This window comes from Chlorocebus sabaeus, chromosome 25 (genome assembly GCF_047675955.1).
Source record: "Chlorocebus sabaeus isolate Y175 chromosome 25, mChlSab1.0.hap1, whole genome shotgun sequence".
NCBI lineage: Eukaryota > Metazoa > Chordata > Mammalia > Primates > Cercopithecidae > Chlorocebus > Chlorocebus sabaeus.
The window spans coordinates 53,044,967-53,069,494 of NC_132928.1; the positions used below are offsets into that span (position 1 = coordinate 53,044,967).

General features: G+C 41.2%; 1 protein-coding gene across 1 annotated transcript in view; it reads right to left on the reverse strand.

The window, feature by feature from the left end:
- PAPPA2 (pappalysin 2) overlaps positions 1 to 24,528 on the reverse strand; it is a 302,229-nt gene that overhangs the window by 139,670 nt on the left and 138,031 nt on the right. The window contains exons 4-9 of the mRNA XM_037985912.2: positions 16,906 to 17,199; positions 15,025 to 15,217; positions 11,447 to 11,568; positions 7,695 to 8,184; positions 4,570 to 4,698; positions 819 to 910 (exon numbers count right to left, since the gene is read on the reverse strand). Of these exons, the coding sequence (XP_037841840.2) occupies positions 819 to 910; positions 4,570 to 4,698; positions 7,695 to 8,184; positions 11,447 to 11,568; positions 15,025 to 15,217; positions 16,906 to 17,199 (1,320 nt within the window). The remainder of the gene's footprint in view (positions 1 to 818; positions 911 to 4,569; positions 4,699 to 7,694; positions 8,185 to 11,446; positions 11,569 to 15,024; positions 15,218 to 16,905; positions 17,200 to 24,528) is intronic.

Below are 24,528 nucleotides of genomic sequence, written 5' to 3' on the forward strand. Positions count from 1 at the left end.
GCTATTTAAAAAAACTTCGATGTGTGGTTATGCTCCACCAAATAATTGCAATCTATGTAGATGACAATGGAAAACATATGCATCTAAGGAACCTGGTGATGATAGCTTTAATCAGAATTGGAAAAGTGTTGTAGACTGCCTCCCCGGAGTGGCAAGAGTCTAGAGTAAAAAGCACCTTATACTCTAGAGTTAAAATTTTTACCAGTGATTCTCCAAGGCTAAAATGTGTTAGGATCCTGTTATTCTTCATGATTGAATCTATGACACACAGTCACCAAAATATGTCTTGCCTTTGCTTTGGCTTAGAATGTTTCCTTACCGTAATTTGTATGTAGAGTCCATATAATTGTGCTACTTACCTGACATATTGGCGTTACCCTGGAGGACCCAAGAGAAATCTTTGGTAACATTAAACTAGGAAGCAGAATAATCTAGTGGTTTACAATGCAGATTCTAGAGCTGTACTTCCTTAGTTCAAATGCTGACTTTACTACTTCTAGCTGCATAAACGAAATCAAGTTATTTAAGCTCTGCTTCCTTAGTTCAAATTTAAGCTCTACTTCCTTAGTTCAAATGCTGACTTTACCACTTCTAGCTGCATAAATGAAATCAAGTTATTTAAGCTCACTTTGGTTTCCCCACAATTATTCTAAGGATTGAATGAGATAATACCTGTGAAACAATTCATGTCTGGCATACAAGGGACACATCAAAGGTTATTATTATCACTAAGCTAGATGTTACAAGGTATCAAAAACTTACAAAATAATACACCTCTAAAAGTAGGACACAATCTTAGACTGGAACTCTGAACTTACCTACACAGTTGAAACCTTCCTCCAGCTCACATGCCTTAGAGCAGCCATCTCCACTCACAAGGTCTCCATCATCACACTCTTCTCCCAGGCTCCTAGAGGGTAAAATATACATGCATATATAACACAAAAAAATAATTTTTCTTGTTTAGCTACCATTGTTTAAAATTCTTACAATTTCTCAGTATATATTAAAAAGTGCAAGTTGGAAAAAAGTAGGAGCTAGAAGAATGCTTTTACAGAAAATAGAAACAAACATACGGATATATAAAGTAGATACAATTTATTCAATGATTGTTGATTGGCATATCCAGTGGGTTGTGGGAATTCCTGGAAGTCAGGTAGCTCATGGCGCAGAAACATCTAGGAGATCCATGAGGGTCTTGATGGCGTTTCGGGAGAGGGTCTTAAGCTTAGAAAAGCCCTGCCAGCCCTATAATGAATAAAGGCTTAAAATAGCTGACAACGGTAAGAAGAAAGCCTGCCTGTCTCTGTGGTTTCATCTATTCATTTTTATCTAGTATTTCTTTATGCTTTCATTGTTTTGTTACATAAAGGTCCCGTTGTTATAAAAATTAAGATTTTGTAAAATTCAATCTCCTGTTCATATACCCAGAGACTTAAGTAGCCCTATGGGGCCATCTCTCCGTCTAGGGCACCTCTAGGGCTCAGGTCCCTGTCTTTACTCCCTACTACCACCTGGTGACAGCTAACATATATTGCAGGGAAGAAACAAACGCTAAGAGAAGAAAAACGTCTTTGTTTCCAATCTCAAATGCTAATACAACAGATGACAAAATTTGAATTGAGGTGGGTGAGTTAGTTTATAGTGAAAGGGACATGAAGCAACTTATAGAAACAAAATAGATAAGTTTGGGTTGATGCTCCTATGAAAGAACCAACATTTGGTTATTGCAAAATGAATGAGGATTACCCTTTTTTTTCTCCTTGACTTTGTTTATGCTCAAAATGGACATATATTTTAACTCAATAGATAAAGGATTTGGAATGTTAAAGTGTTTTCAGACCCAGAACATCACAAATAGCTCTAATCTATTGTTTAAAGTATTCTTCACCAGGATGAATGACAGATTAAATAATTAGAAATGAGAATGGTTTAAAATGAATTAAATGTATGCTATGAATACAGTGATATAGTAATCATATTTTACTTGGCAAACTGGAAGTGGAGAAGGCTAAAAGAGATATAAAAACAACATAATTGAAGAAATTAAGGAAACTTCAAATCATTTTTCTATATAAATGCAATGCAGTTCAATGAAAAGAGACTATACTGGGGACCTAATTAAATGCATGCTATATCCAAGAAGTCTCCAAATACTTTATGCCTTAATGTGCTTATTTGTGGAGAGAAGATTAACCTTCATCTGTGTTTTGCTACAAGGGGTCCAGGAATAATCTTGGAGGTCGCCAACTTTATATTTTCATTTTGAAGATAATCTAAACAATCAGTATAAGCATGCTATGTACCATCTTGTGCCATGCGGCCCAACAGAAATGTAATGAAAGTCACATTTTTAATTTTTCTGGTAGTCATTTAAAAAGTAAAAAGAAACTGGTAAAATTGGTTTTAATACTATATTTTACCTAACCCAAGATATTCAAAATATTATTTCAATCTGCAATCAGTATAAAATGAGGCATGTTACATAATTTTTACATACTAAGTCTTTGAAATCTAGTGTGTATTTTTCACTTACAACACATCTGAATTTAACTATTTGATCTGTATTTAGATTTTATAATACCATAGTTGAAACATAAGATTTACCTGCCCAAGTTGTTCCAAATATACTTGAAGATTTTCCAATAACCAAATTGAGTTTTGGTTTTTAAACTAAATGTAAATTACTTAAAATTAAATAAAATTCAGTATTCAGATTTTTAGGTGCATTTGGTATATTTTAAAGGCAAAAAGAGCCACCTATGGTTGGCGGCTCCTATATTGAACAGCACAGATTGAAATGAGTAACTTCTGTATGAATACTGTTTATAATTTCAGGGCCCTGCATTGTGCTTGTTTTGATGGTCCTATTGACAAGTGATATCCAAGTGATCACTAATTATTTGTATGGCTCCTTGTTTTATGTGTAATGTGGTGCCTTTGGTTAAGCCAGATTTGGAGTTACATACCTTCTCATTGGATGGAAGCACTAGTTACACAGAGAAGAAAAGACAGGCAGAAGTTTCAAGGAACATTTTGATAAGAAACCTCATGAGACCCAGTAGCCAAGCAGTGCTGCCTTAGATGAAGCTGCTTTAAGGCACGTGAGAGAATGTGCAAAACCAGGGTAGGAAAAGAGCTCTCCAACCCTTTCAGCCCCACATGCTTCAGGCAGAAATGGCACCCTGGGGCTGCAGGGTGACCACCATTAGACAGCTGCCTTGGAAGACACTAGGGCAGGGGGCAGAGTGTTTTGTTCAAGGAGGGTCCTGCCAGTGTAGTAGTGGTTACCCAGCCCCCCAACACATTAACTGGTGGGCTGTAGGTTTAAAATGAAGCAACCAAAACAGAGAAAACAACAACAGTATCAAGTGGACCTGTCCTCTGCAATGTGAAGCATCCCAGGGAGAAATTTGATTTGAAATGAAGGAGGGAAGGTGGCAGGCTGAGGCTGAGTTAGGTGGCAAGGGACAGCACATGAGCAAGGTTGAGGTGACTTCAATGGCTTCTACATATTATCGAGGGCTGGGAACATTTTAGTGTTTATACTTCTATGACAAGGAATAGACTTACTATAGTTTCAGGATCTTAGACGATTGAGGAGATAAACAATGTTTAGGAGATAAACAATGTTTAGGAGATAAACAATGTTTGACGACTGCTAAATGATGGGATGGAATCCCAAGAAAGGCTACAGAATTGATTCCCAATAGGGCTTCAAGATATGATATATCTTCACTTGGTCTGGGAAAATACAAATAACCCATCTCATTAGGATGCAAAATCTAAGACAAATCACAGTGTCTGTCTTCCAGCCTCCTAATCCCAGCAGCTTTATATAAGTAATAAATAAGGCTAGATGAGGATTAAAATTAGGTTGATGGAGGGTGATCAACTGTCCAGGATTTCCTGGGACTTGGTATTTCTAGTGCTAAAACGGGGAAAGTCCCAGGCAAACCAGAATGAATGAATTAGTCCTCTCTGTTAATGTCACAAAAGGGCAACAAGAAAAGTAACATGGTATGTTAAGAAACAGAAAGAGTGACTCCATTTCTACCTTGGTGATGCTTACAGAATAGCTGGAAATTATATTGTTATCAGTTCTACTAAGGCTTACACGAGAAACTGAAGATCCGAAAGCTATACTGAATTTCCTCAGATCACGCAACTAGTTAGTAGAATAGGCCATTTGTTCAAAAGAGATCCTCTTTCGGCATCATTTGATGAGTAAACTTCTTCTGCATAAATTCTTTCCCTGAATCACTGTCCAGCAGTTGCTTGCTGAGGCCATAAAAGGGGCTCCCAGATAATCAGTCTCAATACCTCAATACTCTGGGGTTAGCTATAAAAGTGGGTTCCTCCATAACTATTTAGAGATGCCAGATCTCAAGACCTGACAAAACCAAGTCCCGGATTTTAGAATTTCAACACTAGAATCAAATGGTGCCTTGCTCCCTACATTCCCAAAACAAGTCAAACTCCTGAAACTTCTGTTCAGAGCAGTGTCCCTGCTCAGATACACACACACACACACACACACACACACACACACACACACAAAATACTCACTCTGACACCTTCCCATCTCCGCAATAAGGAGCTCCATGAATGTGGTTCAGAGGAGGCGAAGCTTCTCCCAGTTCTCCTCCAGCTTCAGCTAGAACTTGGTACCGATACATCTGCCCAGGTGTGACCTCCCTGTGGAAACCAAAGGGTTTGTGACCACTACAGCCACAAAGTGAGACATGCCCTGGGTCCTTCATTGATGGTTTGCAGAAGTTGAAGGGAAATATTATGGGAAACATAAAAGTTAAACATATGCTGCATTGTCTAAAACAAAGATCAGGGCACAGTCTTACCAGAAGGTTTGAAACCATATTTATTTCTGTATCCCTGTGCGTTGTACGGAGTAAATGTGCAGTAAACGCTTCCTGTGTTAACACTTAACAGTCCTAGTCAATCTAGGAAGATGGTATTTCAAGTGCATTTTTACCATGTTAAAGCAAAACAAAACTATTTAAAAGCCAGTCTTCTGTATCATCAAAGTAATCAAAGAAACTGGAGATTAAAGCTTCAGTGTTTGGGCTCAGGAAGGCCCCCTTCTCGGGTCTGCGATCATAGTTTTCTCTCAAGAGAATTCTTGTCTTGAGGAGACTGAATCCTTAGGAGTAAGATAAACTGTCTCATAACAGAAGGTAGGAACACCTTTGGTCACAATCTGGGGGATTCAAGAAGTTCCACAATTAGAAATGCGTTAAACAACTGCTCACCTCCAAACCTATTAAAGTATGTAGGTATCAGGAATGGAGTCGTATCAGTTGACCCTGGAGATGGAAGGAGCTTGTCAGACTCTCTAGAGCCCAAGTGCACTGATTGTGTGGTGAGGGTGAAAGGCAGGACACTGAGAAGAGGAAAAGGGCTCAAGAAGGGGAGCTTCTGATCCGAAAGACAAATTCTGTCTTCATCTTAATTTTGCCCAGTGCCTACCCTAATTGGAAAACTATCACCAAAGTCAAGCTAGGATGGGAGTTACTTAGTGAAACAGGATCTCAAAGGGTTGCTGGGACTACCATGAGTGGCTGCCATCAGTATTCTGACATGGTTCTCTCCTCTTTAACAGACTTTTCAGCTCACCCACAAAGCCTCCACTCCCTCAGCTGATGCAGCAACCAGCAACCAGGAAATGTCTCAGGGTTTCAAAAACATCTTTAAAAACCTCTGTGCTGGCTTTTAAATATTTAAATAGAAAAGAAACCTAGATATTAAAGTCTTTTAAATTTCCAAATTAGTTACCCCCACATCCCCCAGGGAAGCAAACCTCTTATGAGAATGCCAGATATTTCTAAAGCAAAACCAATTTTACATCCTAATCAATGCTGACAGTTTCCCTTTACAAGGCGGTTTCCGTCAGACTGCTTGTCCAGTCATGCATAAAAGCTTCACACTTTTCTGTGGCTGGGGAAAGGACTGGATGGAAACATCAGCATGTGTTTATTTTTCTTGAGGAAAAACTCAGCAGCAGGTAGCCCAAGCCCTCCAGGATCTGAGTTTGTAAAAGGCAGTGTTACTGAAGCAAGAGGATCAAAATGAGATCCAGTTGAAAAATTGGATTTTAATTCCAATTTTGCTATTTACTAGCTATTGAACCAAATCAAAGTTAAGCCTCAGATTTTTCATCTATAAAATGAGATATTATTGACCTTAAACTGTGTATAGCTTTGTGTGTGTGTGTGTGTGTGTAGCAAACTAGATAACAAACGTCATCTTAACTGCCTTATTTAAGAAGTTCAAAATGACATTTCTTTTTTCTTTTTAAAGCTACCTTTGCATTTGTATTAGCTTTTTGGTCATTTCACTACCTTCTAATTCTAATTGACAGGTAAATATGGGAAGAAAAATGTAATGAAGTTCAAGGTGGACATTTATCTCTATTTTTTTTGTAGCTATGGTAGACTGCCAAATGACTACCCTGTCCCCGATGTACCCTTCTATGATGTGACTTTGCTGCCTCTCTCATCAAAAGGGAGGGTTTATTTTGCCACCCATTGAGTCTAAAATTGCTGTGTGACTTGCTTTGGCTAGTGGAACATTATCATGAATAACATAAAGCAAATATTTGAAAAGTGTAAGCATTTGGGGCTTGCCCTCTCTGCTGCTGGAAACCCTTCCACTATCATGAGAAGCCCAGGCCAAGTCTTGAGAGACCATGAGGAAAGAGGCCCTCATCTCTCCAGCCATGCCAGCTGTCTCAGCTGTGCGGGAGGTCATCCTGGGTCATCTACCACCAGCCAAGTCAGTCTAGATGAGAACACTCAAACCACCTATGGGAAATAATGTTTGTTGTTTTAACCCTCTACATTTTGTGATGATTTCTAATGCAGCAAAAACTAACTGACAGCATCTCTGATAAAACTTTGTTTTGCCCTAGTTCTGCCCTCAGGGCAGTCTCCAAAGAAGTTTATGCGGTTGAGAGAATTTGCCTTTGGAGGTACCAGCCTCCTGCTCCAGACATTGAGTTCTTTGTAGTAAGGACCTCATCTTAGTCTGTGCCCCTAGCACTGAACATGCAGTGCCAGGAACATAGCAGAACTCACTAAAGGTAGGAAGAAAAGACAGAACTAAGAGAAAGAGGAGAGCTGGAGGAGAAAGATAAAAGAGAGTTGGTTGATGGGGGGTGGGGGGGAGAAATGAGAGAAGGGGAAAGAATGAAACGCATATCATGTATGAGTCATGGAACTGAGTGCATCGTCTTGTCTGCTGGGCCCTTGGCCTCCTTGCATAGCAATAGAAGAACTGACTATACCTTATAAATGTTATGGGGTCTGTGGCAGATGTTCAGACAGCTAAAGCAAAGAATTAGAAATTAAATTGTCACCAGACAGGACAATCACAGGAGTATGTGATTCTTATCAACTCATTTGTGGCAATTATGTTCAGTTCAACTGAAACATCTCATACACTAACCTGTTTTGTCCATAATCATGATGATGGCATCAGCAATCAGACACCTGCTTGCCCCTTTCTGGGAAGTGTTTTTCTTTACCTCAGATACGCCGCTTTACAGTAAAATCCCCTCTGAGAGTCTAAACATTCCTCCAATGAAGGGCATGACTGAATATTAAAAAGCGGGGAAAAAGTAACAAAACTCACCCCCAGAGCCCCAGGAAGCCCCATAGTCATGCTACCAAACTCACACGTCCGTGAACTTCCTGTGAGGATGTGTCACCACCACGGGCAAACCACTGGCAAATGGGGGATCGCGGAGAACCTGGTACCTCACGGGCCTGCAGCCAGAGCACAAAGGACTGTGGGGCTGAGAAGTCAGGAGCGCTGCATCAATCTCTATCCTCTCATCGAAGGTGTAGACTTTCACCCCTGAGACCTTCCCATCCACGTGCAGTTTGATAGTGAGTGGGATGTCACAGAAAGTGTCTAAGGGGCCCAGGTGCACAGACTCCTTGTTTTCCAGCAAGATCTCTGTGTCAAAGAGGACCTGCGAGGAGTCCAGGAAGAAGGAAGTGACCCACAGGGTGAGGGTGTCAGCTTGGACCGGGTATTGGAAGAGCAGCTCCAGGCTACAGCCTTCTGTGGGGCAGGGGACCGTCATATTCATGTGGTACAGGTGGACCTCAGGGCTCCAGGCCTGTAAGCTCGGCTCGCAGGGCTGATCTACATCAGGAGGCCCTGGTGGGAGATCAGCAGAAAGATACATCAGTAGCAGCCATTAAAAGTCAGAAAATGAGTAGCCCTTAGCAGCCAGAAAGAGGAACTACAGAGAGAACGCTTAGAATTCCTGTAGAAGTTGGTCATCAGCAGGTTAGATCTTAAGTACTAGTAAGAACAAAGTTGTAAAAGTAAAAAGCATTACACTCTTGTTACCCCATTCCTGTACATGGTGCCCTTAGCAAGCAGAAACCAGCCAGGAATTGGGAAGGGAGTAACCCACATCCTAGGTGGAAACATGAGGCTGCTGCAGAAAAGTCATATCCTTAAAGAATCCTTGAGGAGAGAATTACATGTGATTAGTCCATTCATAACTTATGATAAATTAATGCTTCTGAAGACCAATGATTTCACCCTGTCATGCAATCTTTGTAGGGCTCTTCACAAAACTCCTTTCATTCCCTAAGATCCCACCCTGGCAATCCTTTCAACTGATGGTTAGATGAACTTTAAAACCATACATTGAAATTTCCCTTTCAGTTCAGGTATGTGTAAGCAGGGAGGTAACTGCAGGCAGGAAATAGAAACACATACTATGGAGTGGGAAAAAAATGAAGATTCAGTAGCCAAATAAAAATGTAATGATAAAAAATCAAATATCACAAATCTATGAAAGTCAGCTCCATGGAAATAATCTACCCAAATGGTTTTCTTTTCTGTCGTGTGAGGGGAGTTGAAGAGGGAGTGTTGAATCGAGAACCAGCAGAGTCAGGCCTCCTGTGCCCTTAGCTGAGTGGCTGTGGCACATCTTTCTATGCCTAAGTTTCCTCTTTTAGAAAATAAGCGATAATGTTTAACCCCTGCCTTACTAGGGCAGTGTAGATCTATACAATGTTCTAGAGAAATTAAATATCTACATTTACCAAAGTAGAAGTATTTAGCCCTTCAAAATTTGGAAAATGAATTATGTCCCAAAGCCCAGAGAAAACCAGTTCAAATATTGCAATTTCCCTTTCAGTTCAGGAATGGGGAGCAAGGAGGTAGCCGCAGGGAGAAACTACAGCAGGAAACATAAACACATATTATTAATTTCAAAAATATGTGTGTGCAACTATGTGTGTGTGTGTGTGGTGTGTTACATTTTATGGTTTTTATTGTTTTTCACCTATACTGTGAGTTGATTCATTTATTATGAGTTGATTCATTCATTCAACAAAAATTGGTAGTGTACTTCTAACGTAGGTATTAGAACTAATTTAGGTATTAGAGATACTAATCTAGGTATTAGAGATAGAGGAGTGAACAAGAGAGATGAAAGTCTTGCCTTTCTATATCTTACAACAAAGTGACAGATGCAACAATAAATATATAAAGGGATATAAAGTATAATACTAGGTAGTAATGATATCTGTGAAGACAAGTGGAGGAACATAAGGGATACAGAATTACGAGGTGAGGCTGGGAGCTATTTTAGGTTATGAAGCCAGAAAATTCTCACCATGAAGATGATGCTTAAGCAGGGCATATGTCTGTTTTAGTTTTCTAATCCCCATAGCATTTAGAAAACGGTTGGTGGTTAAGTAGTGCCCATTAGACATATTTATAAAAACACGTGTTTGTGCCAGCTCTATTAGAGATTCAATTACTTTTATAGTGTATATTTTAAATATGACCTGGTTCCTCACCCTTTCAAAGTAAAGGAAGACCAGTATTTCTTATTATTCATATATACTTAGTTTATTAATGATTTATGAATTAATGCTTGTGAAGTCCAATGTTAGTAGTCCTAAAAACTTCTGTTGGTCTCTTAACTATTATTATGAAGCCCCCAATACTAGCAGAATAAAGGTCCTTAGAAATCAGCCTAACAGTGGCACTGACAGTCAAAACGTTTCTATTATGACTTCATGTTAAAGCATGAAATGGAAGCCCTAAAAGTTGACTTGGTTTGCCTCAAGACACAAGAATTAGAACGTAGAACTTCTAATTCCTTTTACCTCTCTCAGATAACTGAATTTTTTCCTCCCTAGAATTAAAAAAGAAAAAAATACTGGGCCAGGGAATCAAACAGGCATTAAAACACCAGCACAGGACAGACTGTTTGCCACACACACACGAAATGGCTCTTTATGAAATGCGAATCTCTGTTTAGAGTCCAAAACAGTAAATTTTATACTCACTTTCCATTCTTCCCTGAAAATTCTCACTTGAAAAAAGTCATATACAATCAATCAAGTAAATTATCTCCTTCCAGATTTATCCCTGAAGCCCTGTCACTTGAGTGACTGGGAGCTCAGGATTATATCTTGCAGATACTGTAGACTCTCAGACCAATATTCTCCTTTTTTCATGTCACAATCAAGAATGCAGATTAATTCAAACAGGACTTTGCCCAACACATCTTATTTAATTGTTTTTAGTGTCTTAATATTTTAAAGGCAAAGAAAAAAGATGATAATTAGGTAAACATTAAAGATGATGATGATGGAAGAAGTCAAGCCATTCATCAGGAGGTGCTAAAATCCTGTCAACAGTATTTTCTGACTTGAACTGGGAAAAGATTCGTGCTGTAATTTATCTTAGGGGCATTAATGTACATATGTGAGTGAATGTGTGACTATTTGAAAAGTTAGGGGAGGTACAGAAAAAAAGATAACAAAAAATATTTTCTGCTTCCTGGAGCCTAACTCAGATCATATCCAAAGCACAACCAGTACCAGTGATTAACAGACTCATAAAATAGCATAGACGAGAACGATCAGTGTGGAACACCTGGTTCCCCCCACCCCACCCAGACTCGCTCAGCCAGTGCATGAGTGTTCTCTGCACTGTGTTCTCTATTACTCTCCAGATATATAGGAGTAAGAGGTCAGCTTATACTGTCACGTGGCACGGCTGCTCCAAGGACCAGTAGGCACACATAACACTACACCTCCCAGCTATCTCACCCTGAAGTCACACCCTGAGTTCAGCTGACTTCTCCACCCTTCTGTCCTATATGCTGATCTCTGCTTCACCACAGCCATGGGGCCTCCATGTTAGACACATATGGGACATTCTGCACACAGCAGCACCAGGCAGTTTCTGCAAGGCTCCTGAAGATATCCAGCCAAAACACATACACACAGACAGACAGACAAGACACACACACACACACACACACACACACACACACACACACACACACTGCCTTTTTCTCACCATGTCACTACTCCACTCTTTACCACCACCCCCATCCTCAGTGGTCACCAGGGTATAAAGAAAAAGCATCATGGTACTTTACCCACAGCCTCCTCTGGGGTCCAATAACCTGAGGAATCACACACCCGCCGGGAGGAAGCTGTGTGCACATACTGACGAAATGTCCCATCTTCAGTGCAAGCGCCACACATGCTGCCTGAGGCCCTGGGGAGATGAAGGGATGGAGATGGGAGATGAGGAGAGTTCATCAGATGAGTTGGGATAAGAAAATTAGAAAAACTTTTGTGTGGGGAGGGGAGGGGTTGATGGTTAGTAAGGACCTAGAACAACTGTATCTCAATCGTTTTTTCTTGTGTGGATCTCATCTTTGCAATATTCAGTGACATGAAAATTTCAAGATCATGAAGCAGAAAAATTTAACTAAGTCATAAAAGAGGCCTTTGGAGATGAAAGTGGGCAATTTCTGTCCTAGGAACTAAGTAAACACCAAACAATTAAAATCTGAATCTTTCAACATAAAATTCCCTTCTACACTGACTCTCAATAAGTCATTCAAAGCCTCCTTGAATTTCCCCCACTAAAACAGACAATAATTTCCCACATAAACTTATTAGCTATATGTGTCCTTATGTTTTAAGCTCCCTACTTTAAATCACTTACATAAAATAAAAGTCAGGTGAAATGTAACGTATCTTGGCTCACCATTGCCCTTGGGGATATATCCAAATTATTTATCACGACTCAAGGCCCTTCACAAGCTAGCTCCAGCCTCACTTACTGCAGTTCCTTTCTGGGTTTTGTATTTCCAGCACAATGAACAGATCACCATTCCACAAATACATCATGCTCTTCAGCTCCATAAAACATGGAGCTGTTCTCTCTGCTGCCAAATAGCCTTTCCAAGCTTCTCTGTTTAGCAAACTCCTACTTACCCTTCAAGAACCATTCAAGTGTAAGCTCTGCAGTAGCACTTAAGCCTCTCTCCTCTGAGTGGCCAGTACTCCCTTCTCTGTGCACCCACTTCACCTGCTGGCTCCTCTCTCAGGACTCTGCTATGTGGTGTTGAGAATTTCCATTCCCATTCTTTCCTCTCCTTTGCCTGTGAGCAGGTCCAGACAAAACCCTATTCTTGTTTATATTCCCGAAAGGTAGCACAGGGATTTGATCCAGCAGTCCCTCTGTGAATGCTTGTTCTATGGATATCCATGAGGTGATTAATACAGTTTATGAAAAGTTCTACAAGTACCGTAACTGAGGTAACTGGAAGAGGTAGACGCAATCATAGCTACTACATAATAACGGAAAGTCACTTCATGGGGCTTGCCTCTGATCCTTAGAATCTTTTTAGAAGCCCACTTGTGAATGACGCATCTGAAAATGGAGGCATCAAGTCAGGGTCTCTCAAAAGGTAAGAAAACAAGAATAACATCTTGTAATATGCCACAAAAGTAATATTATAAAATAAAGGTAGTGATTACGACAGCTGCTCCCATTTCTGAAATACCTCACATAACTGGCATTGTGCCACTATGTCGTGCTTTTCATAAATGATTTCTAATTCCTGTAATAACCTTATGTTTACAAATGAGAAAACTCAGGCCCAGAGAGGTTAAGTAAATTGCCTAAGGTCACAACAAGTTCCTTAATTCCTTTGAGCAAGTTCCCAAACATCATTGAGAGTCCAATACTTTGGAAACTAAAAGGTGTAGTTAAGATCCAACCTCCGACTCCAATCAGGGCTCACTTCTAATGTGAACATAATTCCAAAGCTCATTCTTTTGATGCACTTGGCCCTTCCGGGGCTGCTGCTAAGTGCGTAGCTGGGGCTCTTCTCTGACATAAGGGTTCCAAATACCTGCTGGGGTGGAGTAAACACAACTCCAAGCATGACACAAATCGCTGGGCATGTGACGCGAGTCCCCCTGACACACGTGTTGGGAGGTCTCAAAACTGCAGTCCACCTAGCTGAGAAAAGGAAGCAAACTGCAGGCTTTTCTGCCAACAGACTCTCAGCACACCCGTACTGATGTCTGCTTTATCGTAACGTTTGTACCAGAGAGAGAATTCACAGATTAAATTGTTTACATGTGTTACATAAACGGATGTAAAACTCTGGTTTGCACATACCCAGAGAGGACTTGCTGTTCAGGCAGTTCGACCAAAGCTGCACAAGGTCACACTTGCAGGAAGACGATTCTCACACACATCACATAGATGTGGGCTGACTCACAAACAGAGCCCATGAGGGTTTGGGCACTGATGACTATGAAACTACTTTGTAGGGTTGTGAGGTCTAAGTGGTGTCACACACTAAGTATGTATCAAGGTATCAGGGACAGGTATCAAGATCCCAAGAGGCTGAAACACCACTGTGAAAGAGGATTCACCAGCTTCCTCCTATCCCTGTCTCTCTCTTGCTGCTCTCCCTAGGCCTTCAGCAAAGCTGAAGGGCATGGAAACTTGCTCCAGGGACACCCTTCTCTTTAGCTGAGGCCTGACACCCGGAGGGAAAGTGTGGTACGAAGAAGAGATGTGCTAAATGAGAATACTCTCAATTAAAAGAAATCATCCATTCCATGCTCCTTATTCCTGAATTTCCACTGGACTCCTCAGTTCACCTCTAGTCAGTTGTGGGGTCTTGGGCTTGCCACTGTATGTTTCTCTATGCCTCAGAATTCTCACTTCTTTAGCAGGAGCTGTGTTTACTGCAAAGACTAAATAAGACAAGTGCAAGGAAAATACCTAGCACAACACTTCACGTACAGTGCAACCAATAGATAAGGGACTGTCATTATTTAGAATATAGCAGTAGGTTTTGAAAGAGGTCAGTCCGCACAGGTCACAGACGGGGTTCTGGTCCTTCTCAGTGAAACCATATTCTCTCATCCCCCACCAATTATCAGATGTCATTCATTTTCCTACCTTTCCTTTCTACAGCAGTTTATCTGATATTCTTTCAAACCAATATGCAAAAGATAAATGAAAGTTTTAGGTGTAATGCTTTTCTTCAGTGAACACATATTAGGTGTCTGTTGTGGCAGGGCAAGAGACAAAGAGACAAAAAAAAATCCTGCCTCCCCCAATAGTTACCAGTCAAGTGGGGTAGATAGGAAAATAAGCAGAGGATAACAATTCCATGAGGTAGTGGCCATAAGAGGGGGAGGCATAGGAGGCTGAGAAGGTGTCAGAAGCACCCTCAGAAGTCAGGGAAGCCCTCTGATGCACAGCTTATGGCAGTAGGCACACTCCCATCCACCCACACCCAGAAGTGCCTGGAGAAGTATGCTGCAATCCTTCCCCCAACACCACTCTACAAGTGGCAAGCCACCACTCCACCCTCATGCCACGAAGGAACAGCTGACAGAGGCAAATGGCAGATGCCCTCTCAGTTCTGCCAATTTATCCCTGTCACATTGGTCAGCCTCTCCAGGTCTCCCTGAGGGGGATTGAGCACTTAGGATGAGCCACTGGCTCACAAGAGAGCCCAAGAGTTCTGCTAAAGCAATGAGAACAGAGCAGGCTGGAGCAGCAGCTCTGAGCAGTGGTGCACACATTTATAGTTCCAAATTGGAGTTCCCCTGGCTTCATAGTCTTCCTCTTATTTATATGAAACACCACAGAGAAATAAAACAGCTCACCCACGGCCAGTGCCTCTCTCACCTGTCATATACAACTCCACTAAGAGGAGGCAGCCAGTGGATAGTGAGGGACTTGTTGGTCTGTCCGATGATCATAGGTGGGATAGGGATGGGGGTGGGCTTTCTGCTTTCAGTCCACTGCTGATAGACCAGGTCCAAATAGCAATGCATTCGGGCCACTTGGTTAGGGGTAAAGTTGTCGGTGCAGTTATCATCTGTGGAGACAAAAAAGGTAGCACAAGAGATGGAGATTTTAACCCATTAAATCCACCAAGGCAGGGATAAATTGTGCCTTGTTCATGGCTAACTTATTAGGCTCAATGAGCACTTGTTAAATGAATGAACAAATGCAATCTGTTCCAGAAAGGGTCTAAGCTGGAAAGGGTAAGAGAAGACAGAGACCAAAGATGTAGCACTTTCATATCTAAAGCAGGGTCATGACCTTAAAGTTGGGCATCCCAGGGTGAGACTAAGGTTGCTCTGAGTTGATCGTTGCTTATTCAGCAAACCACAAGATGGCAGTGTTTCAACAGATGGCCTTTCCACTTGTGAACATTTGTGGAGTTGCGGACACCTGCTTTATCGCCCAGTGACGTTGGTGAGTATTCAGAGCTGCTCCAGGGGAAAGAGAGCCAAATGTCAAGGAGACAGCAGGGCTGGGAACAGTGGTCTCAGCTTTACTTTTGGATCTGGCAAGGTCTCTTTAGCAGGTATATTTTGCATAGTGTTGGAAAGGGAATTTTCTTAGTGCCAGGGACTTTTCCAGTGAAAACACACCAGTCAAGTACTGCCTCACTCAGCTTCTTAAATGTTTCCTCTTCCCACTTCAAAGGTGCGGCCTCCAGACTTCTGCCCTCTGCATGGCATCGTCTGGTGTCTCTGCCCCTTGATAGGGGAGGAAAGGTGCTGGTGCTTACACGTCTAATGCACCTGAATTATTCACCGCAATGAAACTCAGATAGACACATCTTGAAAGGTGACAGACAGAACCGGCTCATCATGCTTTCTTCCCTTCAAAGTCATGATCAGGGTGTGGTGGTTTATTCTTTTTTGGATAGTTCTAGAAGAATATGTCACCAAACAAGACCCCGAAACTTATAGAAAAAAATATCTTCTTTCACCATTGGACTAGGTAATCAAATCAAATAAGTCTTTAATTTTAGGGAAAAATTTGAGTCCATTATAGGAAACCAGTCACTATTTTCACCAGAAACAAGGAAGGCATGAGAGACAGTGAAGAATAGTGCAGAAGCTAAATTAAGGAAGGAAAGATCAGATGACAAGTTTTTCCCAGGGCCAGGAAGATGTCATTTTTGTTTTAAAATTAGATGTCACCTTTTGGTGGGGAGAGGGTGGCAGGCAGCTAAGAATTAGTACTTGGCTAGTGCTGGAAAAAGAGAATCTGATTTTGTGTGTTTTTAATAACATACAGTAAAAAAAAATCCTGAGCCAAATTAACCAAGCCACCTTGTGGACCAACTTCACAAATAGTATAAAGGGCCACCTTGACCCATAAACTCTTTTCCTTTATTTCCACTGGACTCTTCTTCAGAGTAAATGTCTAAGAATGTGGGCAGAAATAAGAAAAACTACATTCTAGAAGTCAAGGGGATCACAAGAGGGCTTTCAGCTCTGTGCCTTTTTTACTACAAAGGATAGCAGTATATTTTTAAATATCTAGTAGAGGAGAATTCAGTGAACAAAGTACCTTAATATTTCAGTATTTCTTCAAGCTCTTCAAAGACATGAAAAAATAATAATACCCTATAATAAATACACTTCAACTCTCTGACACAAAGGACCACTTACTCATTCTCCCATCAGCTCCCACACCTCCACCCTCCCAGCTCTCAAAGGCCCCCATGTATTCTTAATAGAAAACAAAGCAAGACAGTGGTGATACCCGTGTAGCTCATGTAGTTGGTGAACGGAGCCCCTGGGAAGCGAGTGAAGCCACAGGTGTCACTCATGGCCTCTGGTTCCCGGCACAGCTCGCTCTTGGGAGTGGGAGCGGTGTCGGCACAGAGGTCTCCCGTTTCCATGGATGGCACTGTCTCCTTGCAGGGGTCATTGCAGGATTCTCTTTCACTGACCCCTTTAAAGACGTGGTAGAGTCCCAGAACATGTCCCACTTCATGGATCATGGTGTCTGTGTGGCCAGGCATCCCATAATAGGCTGGGCTGAGGACAATGCCACCTGCAATGAAAGTTTCGAAAAGCCTTTCAGAACACAGAATGAACAGCAGCTCTCCAATCCTTAATTGTGTTTTCTGATAAACATCAAATATTCTATTTCAGCCTCTAAGGAGTCAGTTTATAACTTCTGATGACATACAGTCATTGCTCTTCTTTCTTGCCACAGAAACCCTCTAAACAAATTAATACACACTTCTTTATCCTCTATATGGGTGAGTGTTATACTAGAGGCCTGGGATAGCACTGTTGACATAATAGAGAGCCAGAATTCTCAGCCCTGTATGCATATTAAAATCACCTGGGAGAGTTAAAAGAAGACATACAGGGGTTCAAATACTACCCCTGATGAATTGAGTCCAAACATTCGAGGATGAGGTTCATGCATTGACATTTTTAAAAACTTCCCAGGTTGAGAATCACTGGTCTAGGCAAAATTCCATGGGATTTGGAGTCAAGGAAATCTGATCTAACTCCTGCCCCTCCACATCCCAGCTTTGAGGACTTGAACAGCTGTCTTACCTCCTGGAACTCAGTTTTGTTGTCTATAAAGTGGGGATGATAACACTAAAATGTGTTGTTGTTGTTGTTTTTCAGTGTTTGGCACATAAAGAAAAAGACAGCTGTGTAGGCTGCTTCTGATTTAACAATCCCTACTCTCAACAACTAGTTAGACAAAAGATAAGTTCAACTGAACTACCACAAAATTGGGAATGTCACAGTCACTATGAGAATATGCCCCACCCTCACTCCTCCTAAATCTCCATGAGAACACGAAGGGATGTGTTTCAGGGAAGAGTTCATTGCATCCAATCAGGCTTAGATGGGAGACTTAATGGTATCATTGGAAACTTACAAAAGGAAAGGCTAAGGATCTCTGAGTGACCCAACTTCTATCTGTGTAGCTCGTTGGAATCCTAATTCCTGCTTCCCTCCTCTCCCATGGTTGAGCCACCTAGCTTTCCTTCTTTATACCCCAAAATTGTCAGGACCAGGCCCAGTCTTATCTCTGAGAGATGAGACAGAGAATGTCAACATCCTTGGATCAACCCTCTGGGGTCCAAGGTCACCCCTGGCTGTGCTGCCCAGCTGGCCCTGCCCTTCTGTCCCAGGTCTGATCCCAGTTCCCAGGACTTGCTTCACTTCTCACACCTGAGTCTCCCTATATCAATAGTCTTCTGAGTATAGCAGGTCCTCCAGGAGAATAGCTCTTTCTCTTGCCAGGTCATATTCCAAGGACTATGTCCTATTTCTGCCTCCATTCAACATCCCTTAGACAACCCCATACACAGCTTTATGGGCAGGGGACAATCACAGGATATCTGGCAGCACACCCACTGATCTACCTAATAGGCAGCTAAATTGACTTTCTTGTGACTACTTTACTGCACAGGACAGTTTTTAAGTCCAAGTTCCAGTCTTTCCCAGTTTACTCGAACATACTGACCTTACCCAAGCCATGCCCAAACTCATCTAAGATACAGTGTCTCCTTTCACATCTCAGGTGAAACTAGACCTCATCTCCCATGTTTATTATTTCTACTACTTCTGGTAAAATTGTTATTCTCTAAACTTATCCTTTTTTATTTCTCTTTTTTTATAAGGTTATTTTCTGAATATTTATTTCATTTGTGCATCATGATGTCAACATAAGGTTAAACTAACTTAAAAACAGGTCTGATTCAAGAGTGCCTGTTATTTGAATAAACCTGGAGAAACACAGTATTTCCACTTTCCAAGAGGCCCACACTTCATGTTTACATATCCGATGGCAGCGATAATCATCACTAACGTTCATGTACAATTATGCCTCCAGTCCTCTAATGGCAATATCGACCTTCACATCAGTGGAGATAATTCTAAGAGAACCGCTTTCTGTTCTTTCCAGGTGCCTTCACCTTTTTCATCCTTTTTCCTCCACCACACTTCTAACCTCCACATATGTTTAATCCCTTTTCTGCCTACTCTTTCCTTTCTTTCCCCCATTTCTAAGTAAGTTTTGGCTTAAAATAAAACTAATATTCAGAAATAGGATTTTGAAAGGCTACACAATTTACCTATAAAGTTTAAATATCTACATTGATTAGTTTTCTTCCCAAATTGGGTTTATAAAATCTGAACCAGGGTAATACTTTGAAAAAACAAGTTGCATCAGTGGTTAAATATGCTTGAGGAAAATGCAGCACGCCATACTATCCTCCTGAAAAATCCGTAATGTACCTGAGAGTGAGCTATTGTATTAAAGGCCCTGAAAAGTCCTTCATCAATTGAGTTTTACCCTTTGCTTTTCAAACTTATTTGAACACAGAACATGTCCGAGGTAGAATATCTTTTGACATCTCTGGAGTACCAGATGTCTCAGAGCACAATCCAAGAAACACTATCAAAAATGAAAAAAAAAAAAAAAAGTTCAAATCAATAGTTACCTTCTACTCATATATTTTAGCTCTGAGCAAAAAATCAAATATCCCCACATCCTATGGCCAGCCAGGTCCAGGTCCTTTTGCGATCTCCTTCAGTTACAGATAAAGAAAATATAGATGAAAAGAAAGATGGTTCTAGGAAGAAAGGATGGCAAAATCAACATGTGCCAAGAAAGGAGGGATGACCAGGAGTGTGGACTGGAAACACTTGAGAATACGGGGCAGTCATTATAATATTGGGCTTCTAATCAACCAGCAGAAGTCTCTACCTCAACCCCAAATGAGATGTTTCCAAATCCAAAAATATTTTGCAACAGCCATCTTTCAATAAACCAGCTTATTTATAACTGGAAGAAGCAGCATAAAAATGCAAGCCCTCAACACTCCCAGGAAATCCCCTCCATACCCAGGACAATTGGCCAGGGTTCTCCAGTGTAGCACTCTTGGTGCACATTTCCAACACAGAAGAATAAAATTTTAATCAAACAACACTTACATTTCCACTAAAAACATAAGCATTTTAACACACATTTGCAAGTTATATTTTCAATTGCAGAGAGATGTACCTATGCTAATAACTCATTTATATGGAAGATATGGCAATGGGTTCAGTAACAACATGTGTGTTAACTAGGATATTGCACAAAATAGAGAAATATAGAACAAAATATTGCTCTAATTTAGGGATGAGTGTTGTGCACACCAACACATGTTGAGAACAAAAATCCCAAGGTCCTAGACCTCTTATAGTAATTCTATATCTACTACAGCACCAGATTATAAAATTATCCCCCTGGACTAGAACTAGAGGAGCTTGGAGTGTGGACCATTAGCTGACCCTTACTCGCTCCATGGCCTCGGTTGTTCAACCTTTCCCCTAATCTCTTCATCTGTAAAATGAGGGGGTAGATTGACTTATCACTAAGATTTCTTCCCATCTGTATTCGCAGACTCTGAGAGCTAACATGCAGGCTTTGTGGGACAGTCATGAACACATACATGTAAAGAAATCTGTATTGTCCTGGACTGTCACTGCCTCGGCCTTGCAGTCTGTGTTCCAAGACTCCCACCTCTCAGTGGCCTGAGGGAAAGGGGAAAGCTGGCAGTGAGAAGCCAGCCATCCTACTCTCAGACCTGCTGCGGATTTCCAAGTGACCTGGATTCGACGCCCTTTAATCCTCACTCCCTCTCCACTGGTGATATGGTTTGGCTGTGTCCCCACCCCAAATCTCATTTTGAATTGTAAACCCCATGATCCCATAATCCCCACATGTCAAGGGTGGGACCAGGTGGAGGTAATTGAATCATGGGGCAGTTTCCCTCATGCTGTTCTTATGACAATGAGTAAGTCTCAAGAGATCTGATAGTTTTATAAGTGTCTGGCATTTCCCATACTTGCACTCATTCTCTTTCCTGCCTCTCTGTGAAGAGGTATCTTCTGCCATAATTGTAAGTTTCCTGAGGCCCCCCCAAGCCATACTGAACTGTGAGTCAATTAAACGCCCTCCCTTAATAAATTACCCAGCCTCAGGTATTTCTTCATAGCAGCGTGAGAATGGACTAATACAACCGGTTTGCACCCTTCATCCACTCTCACAGATATGGGGTCTCACACTGTTCTTCCCACCTACCCTTTATTCCAACCAAAACAAACTTGTGAAGTTATTAGGGAAATGAGTTTTAATCACTCACAGACACACACACTCACATTATTAAGGAGTGGGTTTTCATTACTCACTGAGATACACACACACTCACATCGATGTAGGGGTGAGGAAAGACATTAAATTTATTTGGTGATTTAGTTTAGAAAAGTTCTTTCATGTTTTAATAAAAGTTACACATACACATGTACTCATGCCAAAGCCAGAGTGAGGCATAAAGACATGTTGCCCAAAATTTAATAAGAGGAATGAAAGCATTTCTTTTCATTAAAAGGAACAAGATGTGATAATAAATAATAAATAAAAACTGAGTGGCCAGAGTGGCAATCCCTTCCTGCCATCACCAGCATTTAAGTCTTCCCCCAATGAGGAGGAGGGGGCCTGAGGGACTGTGCATTCCCCTGCTTTCAGGAAAAGCTGCAATCCTTTCTCAGGGGCAACATCATAGGAATAATGAAAAAATAGTCAGACATGCTACTTGTCAGTACCATTTTATATTAATATTCAAATGAACCAGCATTATCTTCTGAAGCTAGAATCTGCACACACACTTTCTTCCAGTTATACGGGTCAGACTGTATGTGATTACACGTGGTTCCTGCACCACTGGGCAGAAGCTTCTCTCTCACAAGGTAGTCTTTGGAGGGGCCAGGGCTCCTTCTTTAGCTGGCACTGTAAAGGTATTGATCCTGATATGGGGAAACACTCCTTAAACGCTCTCAAGGCTGTTTACTGATCTGTTTAATGGTAATAACAAGAGATCCTACCTCAAAGGATTGTCATGAAGATTAAAGTAGTAAGGTAAATAAATAAGCATTTAGCTTACCTCCTAGAACAAAGAGACTCAAAATATGTATTAGACCATTTGTCAATATTATTATTCTATGTGCAATCTGGCAGTACACGTTCATTTGCCTATAACCTTCATTGGCTCCCACCTAACCTTCATTCATAAAAAAATAAAAAAGAAGGTGGGGCCTGACCATAAATTAGACAGACCTCCCAGAGTGAAACCAGGCATTGCCAGGCACAGTAGGAGAACAACCTCAACAAGGAGCTCTGATTTTCCTCTAAGCCACTCATACTTTGTCTTCATGTTGTTCTGATCCTAACAACCGCAGGCATCCAGAAGACAAGCAAGACTTTGAGAGGGCTGCAAATAGACAAGTGCCCATTCTCTTCATAGACAACATATTAGGGTTCAAAATTTATTCCTGGCAGTCTGAAATTAGGCTGCTAATTGCAGGAGGAAAGGAAATCTTACCAAATTGGGGCTGTTGGCATAATTCTTCATAGACCTCAAATTATTGTTAGATCAGATTTACACAAGATGTCTTTGTTCTATAGTGCCAATAATCATTCCCTTCCAACTCTCTAGTTATGGGGAATATGATTATCATTTTTATACTCAAAACCATTAATTTTTATCATTCCTTATCTTGGATGACAAAATTGAAACACAGATGAGAGATAAAATATGATAGTAGAATGGGGAGTGGGGTAGGGACGAGATTCCATCCCCTACAGTTGAATCCCTTCTTTGGTGTTCCTCCTCTTGTCTGACACATTGAAACAGGAAGAGAAAAGAAATGCACACACATATTTTCAACTATATCACAATGCTTCAGTCTCCACTCTGAGGCACTTTCAGGCGCCCCCCACCTTCACTCCCCCAATGCCCATCCTGCAAGACTGTCGACGGACTGATAACAAGACCAGGAATACTTACTCAGGGGAAACTTTAAAGTACTAGCGTAAAAGGATGGAAAAAATTTGGAAATACTAACATTTTACCCTAGTGGTTCCATGCTTCTCTTCTCCCTACTCCACTCAATTCACAATGCCAGACTTTTCCACATGTATTAACCTCACTAGGAAGTAATACAACATAATGAAAAGCAAGGAAACAAGAAATCCTTTTTTGGCTGTGGGGTTTCTAAGCCTCTGCCACCTGGGTCCTGAAACGACTCCATCCACAGTTTAGCCAGCATGGTAGATGGATTGAAGACAGGGACCCTCGCTCTCACACTACCAACACGACCACTACCACATTAGCCTAGAAATGATTCTCCCAAGCTGAAAGAAGAGGAAAGAGGTGAAAGGTAAATAATGGAAATGAATAGTTGGTAGTGGGTCCAATAAAGTTGACTGTACCCTGACTTTCAAGCTGGAAAAGGGATAAAAACCCACAATAGGTTTGTGTGATCTGACAGCAGAGGGATCTTGCTTCATTACGGTAATAGATTCCTAAGTGGCTTAGCCCTAGAGAGGAACCACTGACCACCAGAGCTAAGCAGGAAGGGCAACACAGCCTGCCAGAAATTCCCTGAGGATGTCCCTGTGATGAGAACCAGGGTCATCTCAGGTGACCAGCATCACCTGGTGACCAAGGACAAAAATGAATCATTTTCCCTGTGGTCTCAGCACATACAAGCCATCTCCACAGTTAGGTACAGCCCCAAGCATAACAGGCATAATTGACTGAGAGTAAATTACTACTACTCAGTAGCATGGGGGCTCAAAATAGAAATAAAGTTTAATGACAGAAGAATAAAGTAAGTTACATTTCTTGCATGCCCGAATGTGTATGCCAAGACTTGAACCCAGTGTGTGCCAGTACCATCAACTTGTACATGGAACGCAATATGAATGGGCTCCCAGCAACTGGGGGCCATGTGTGGCACAGCTGTTCCTTAATGGACTGGCAGCAGGAGAACACATGCCTTCTTAGAAGATCTTTCAGCCTTGATTACACAAGACAAGCCAAAACAATAAGACAGAGTTGTTGTGTGGTCTAGGGGATGGTGTGGGGGAAGAAAAGAAAGAATCTGCTAATTAGAAGATGAAATCTTAGTAGTAAACAGCCAAGCTTCCAAAGTGATTCTATATTTCTAAGTTCTTACTGGCTTTTCCAGGCTTTAACACAAGAATACCCAAGTGGCTCACGGTAAAGAGAATGATTCCCAAAGCCACCTTCAGTAAAATAAATAAATAAATAAATAAATAAATAAATAAATAAATAAATAAAATAGCTTTGGGCAGCTTGAGAAAAGGATATTGGTTGAAAAACTCTAAAACAGTTCTGTAAAATTTTTAGGGCTGAATATTATATGCCCATAAAACGGGGAGGTTGAGGGCTGGTCTGCAAGTGCTTAGGTAATTACTTCCAGTGACTGGTGAAACTGCTCCTCAAAACATGCTGTCCATAATGAAGGGACAAAGTTATAAAACCGTGCCTTGGGGTCC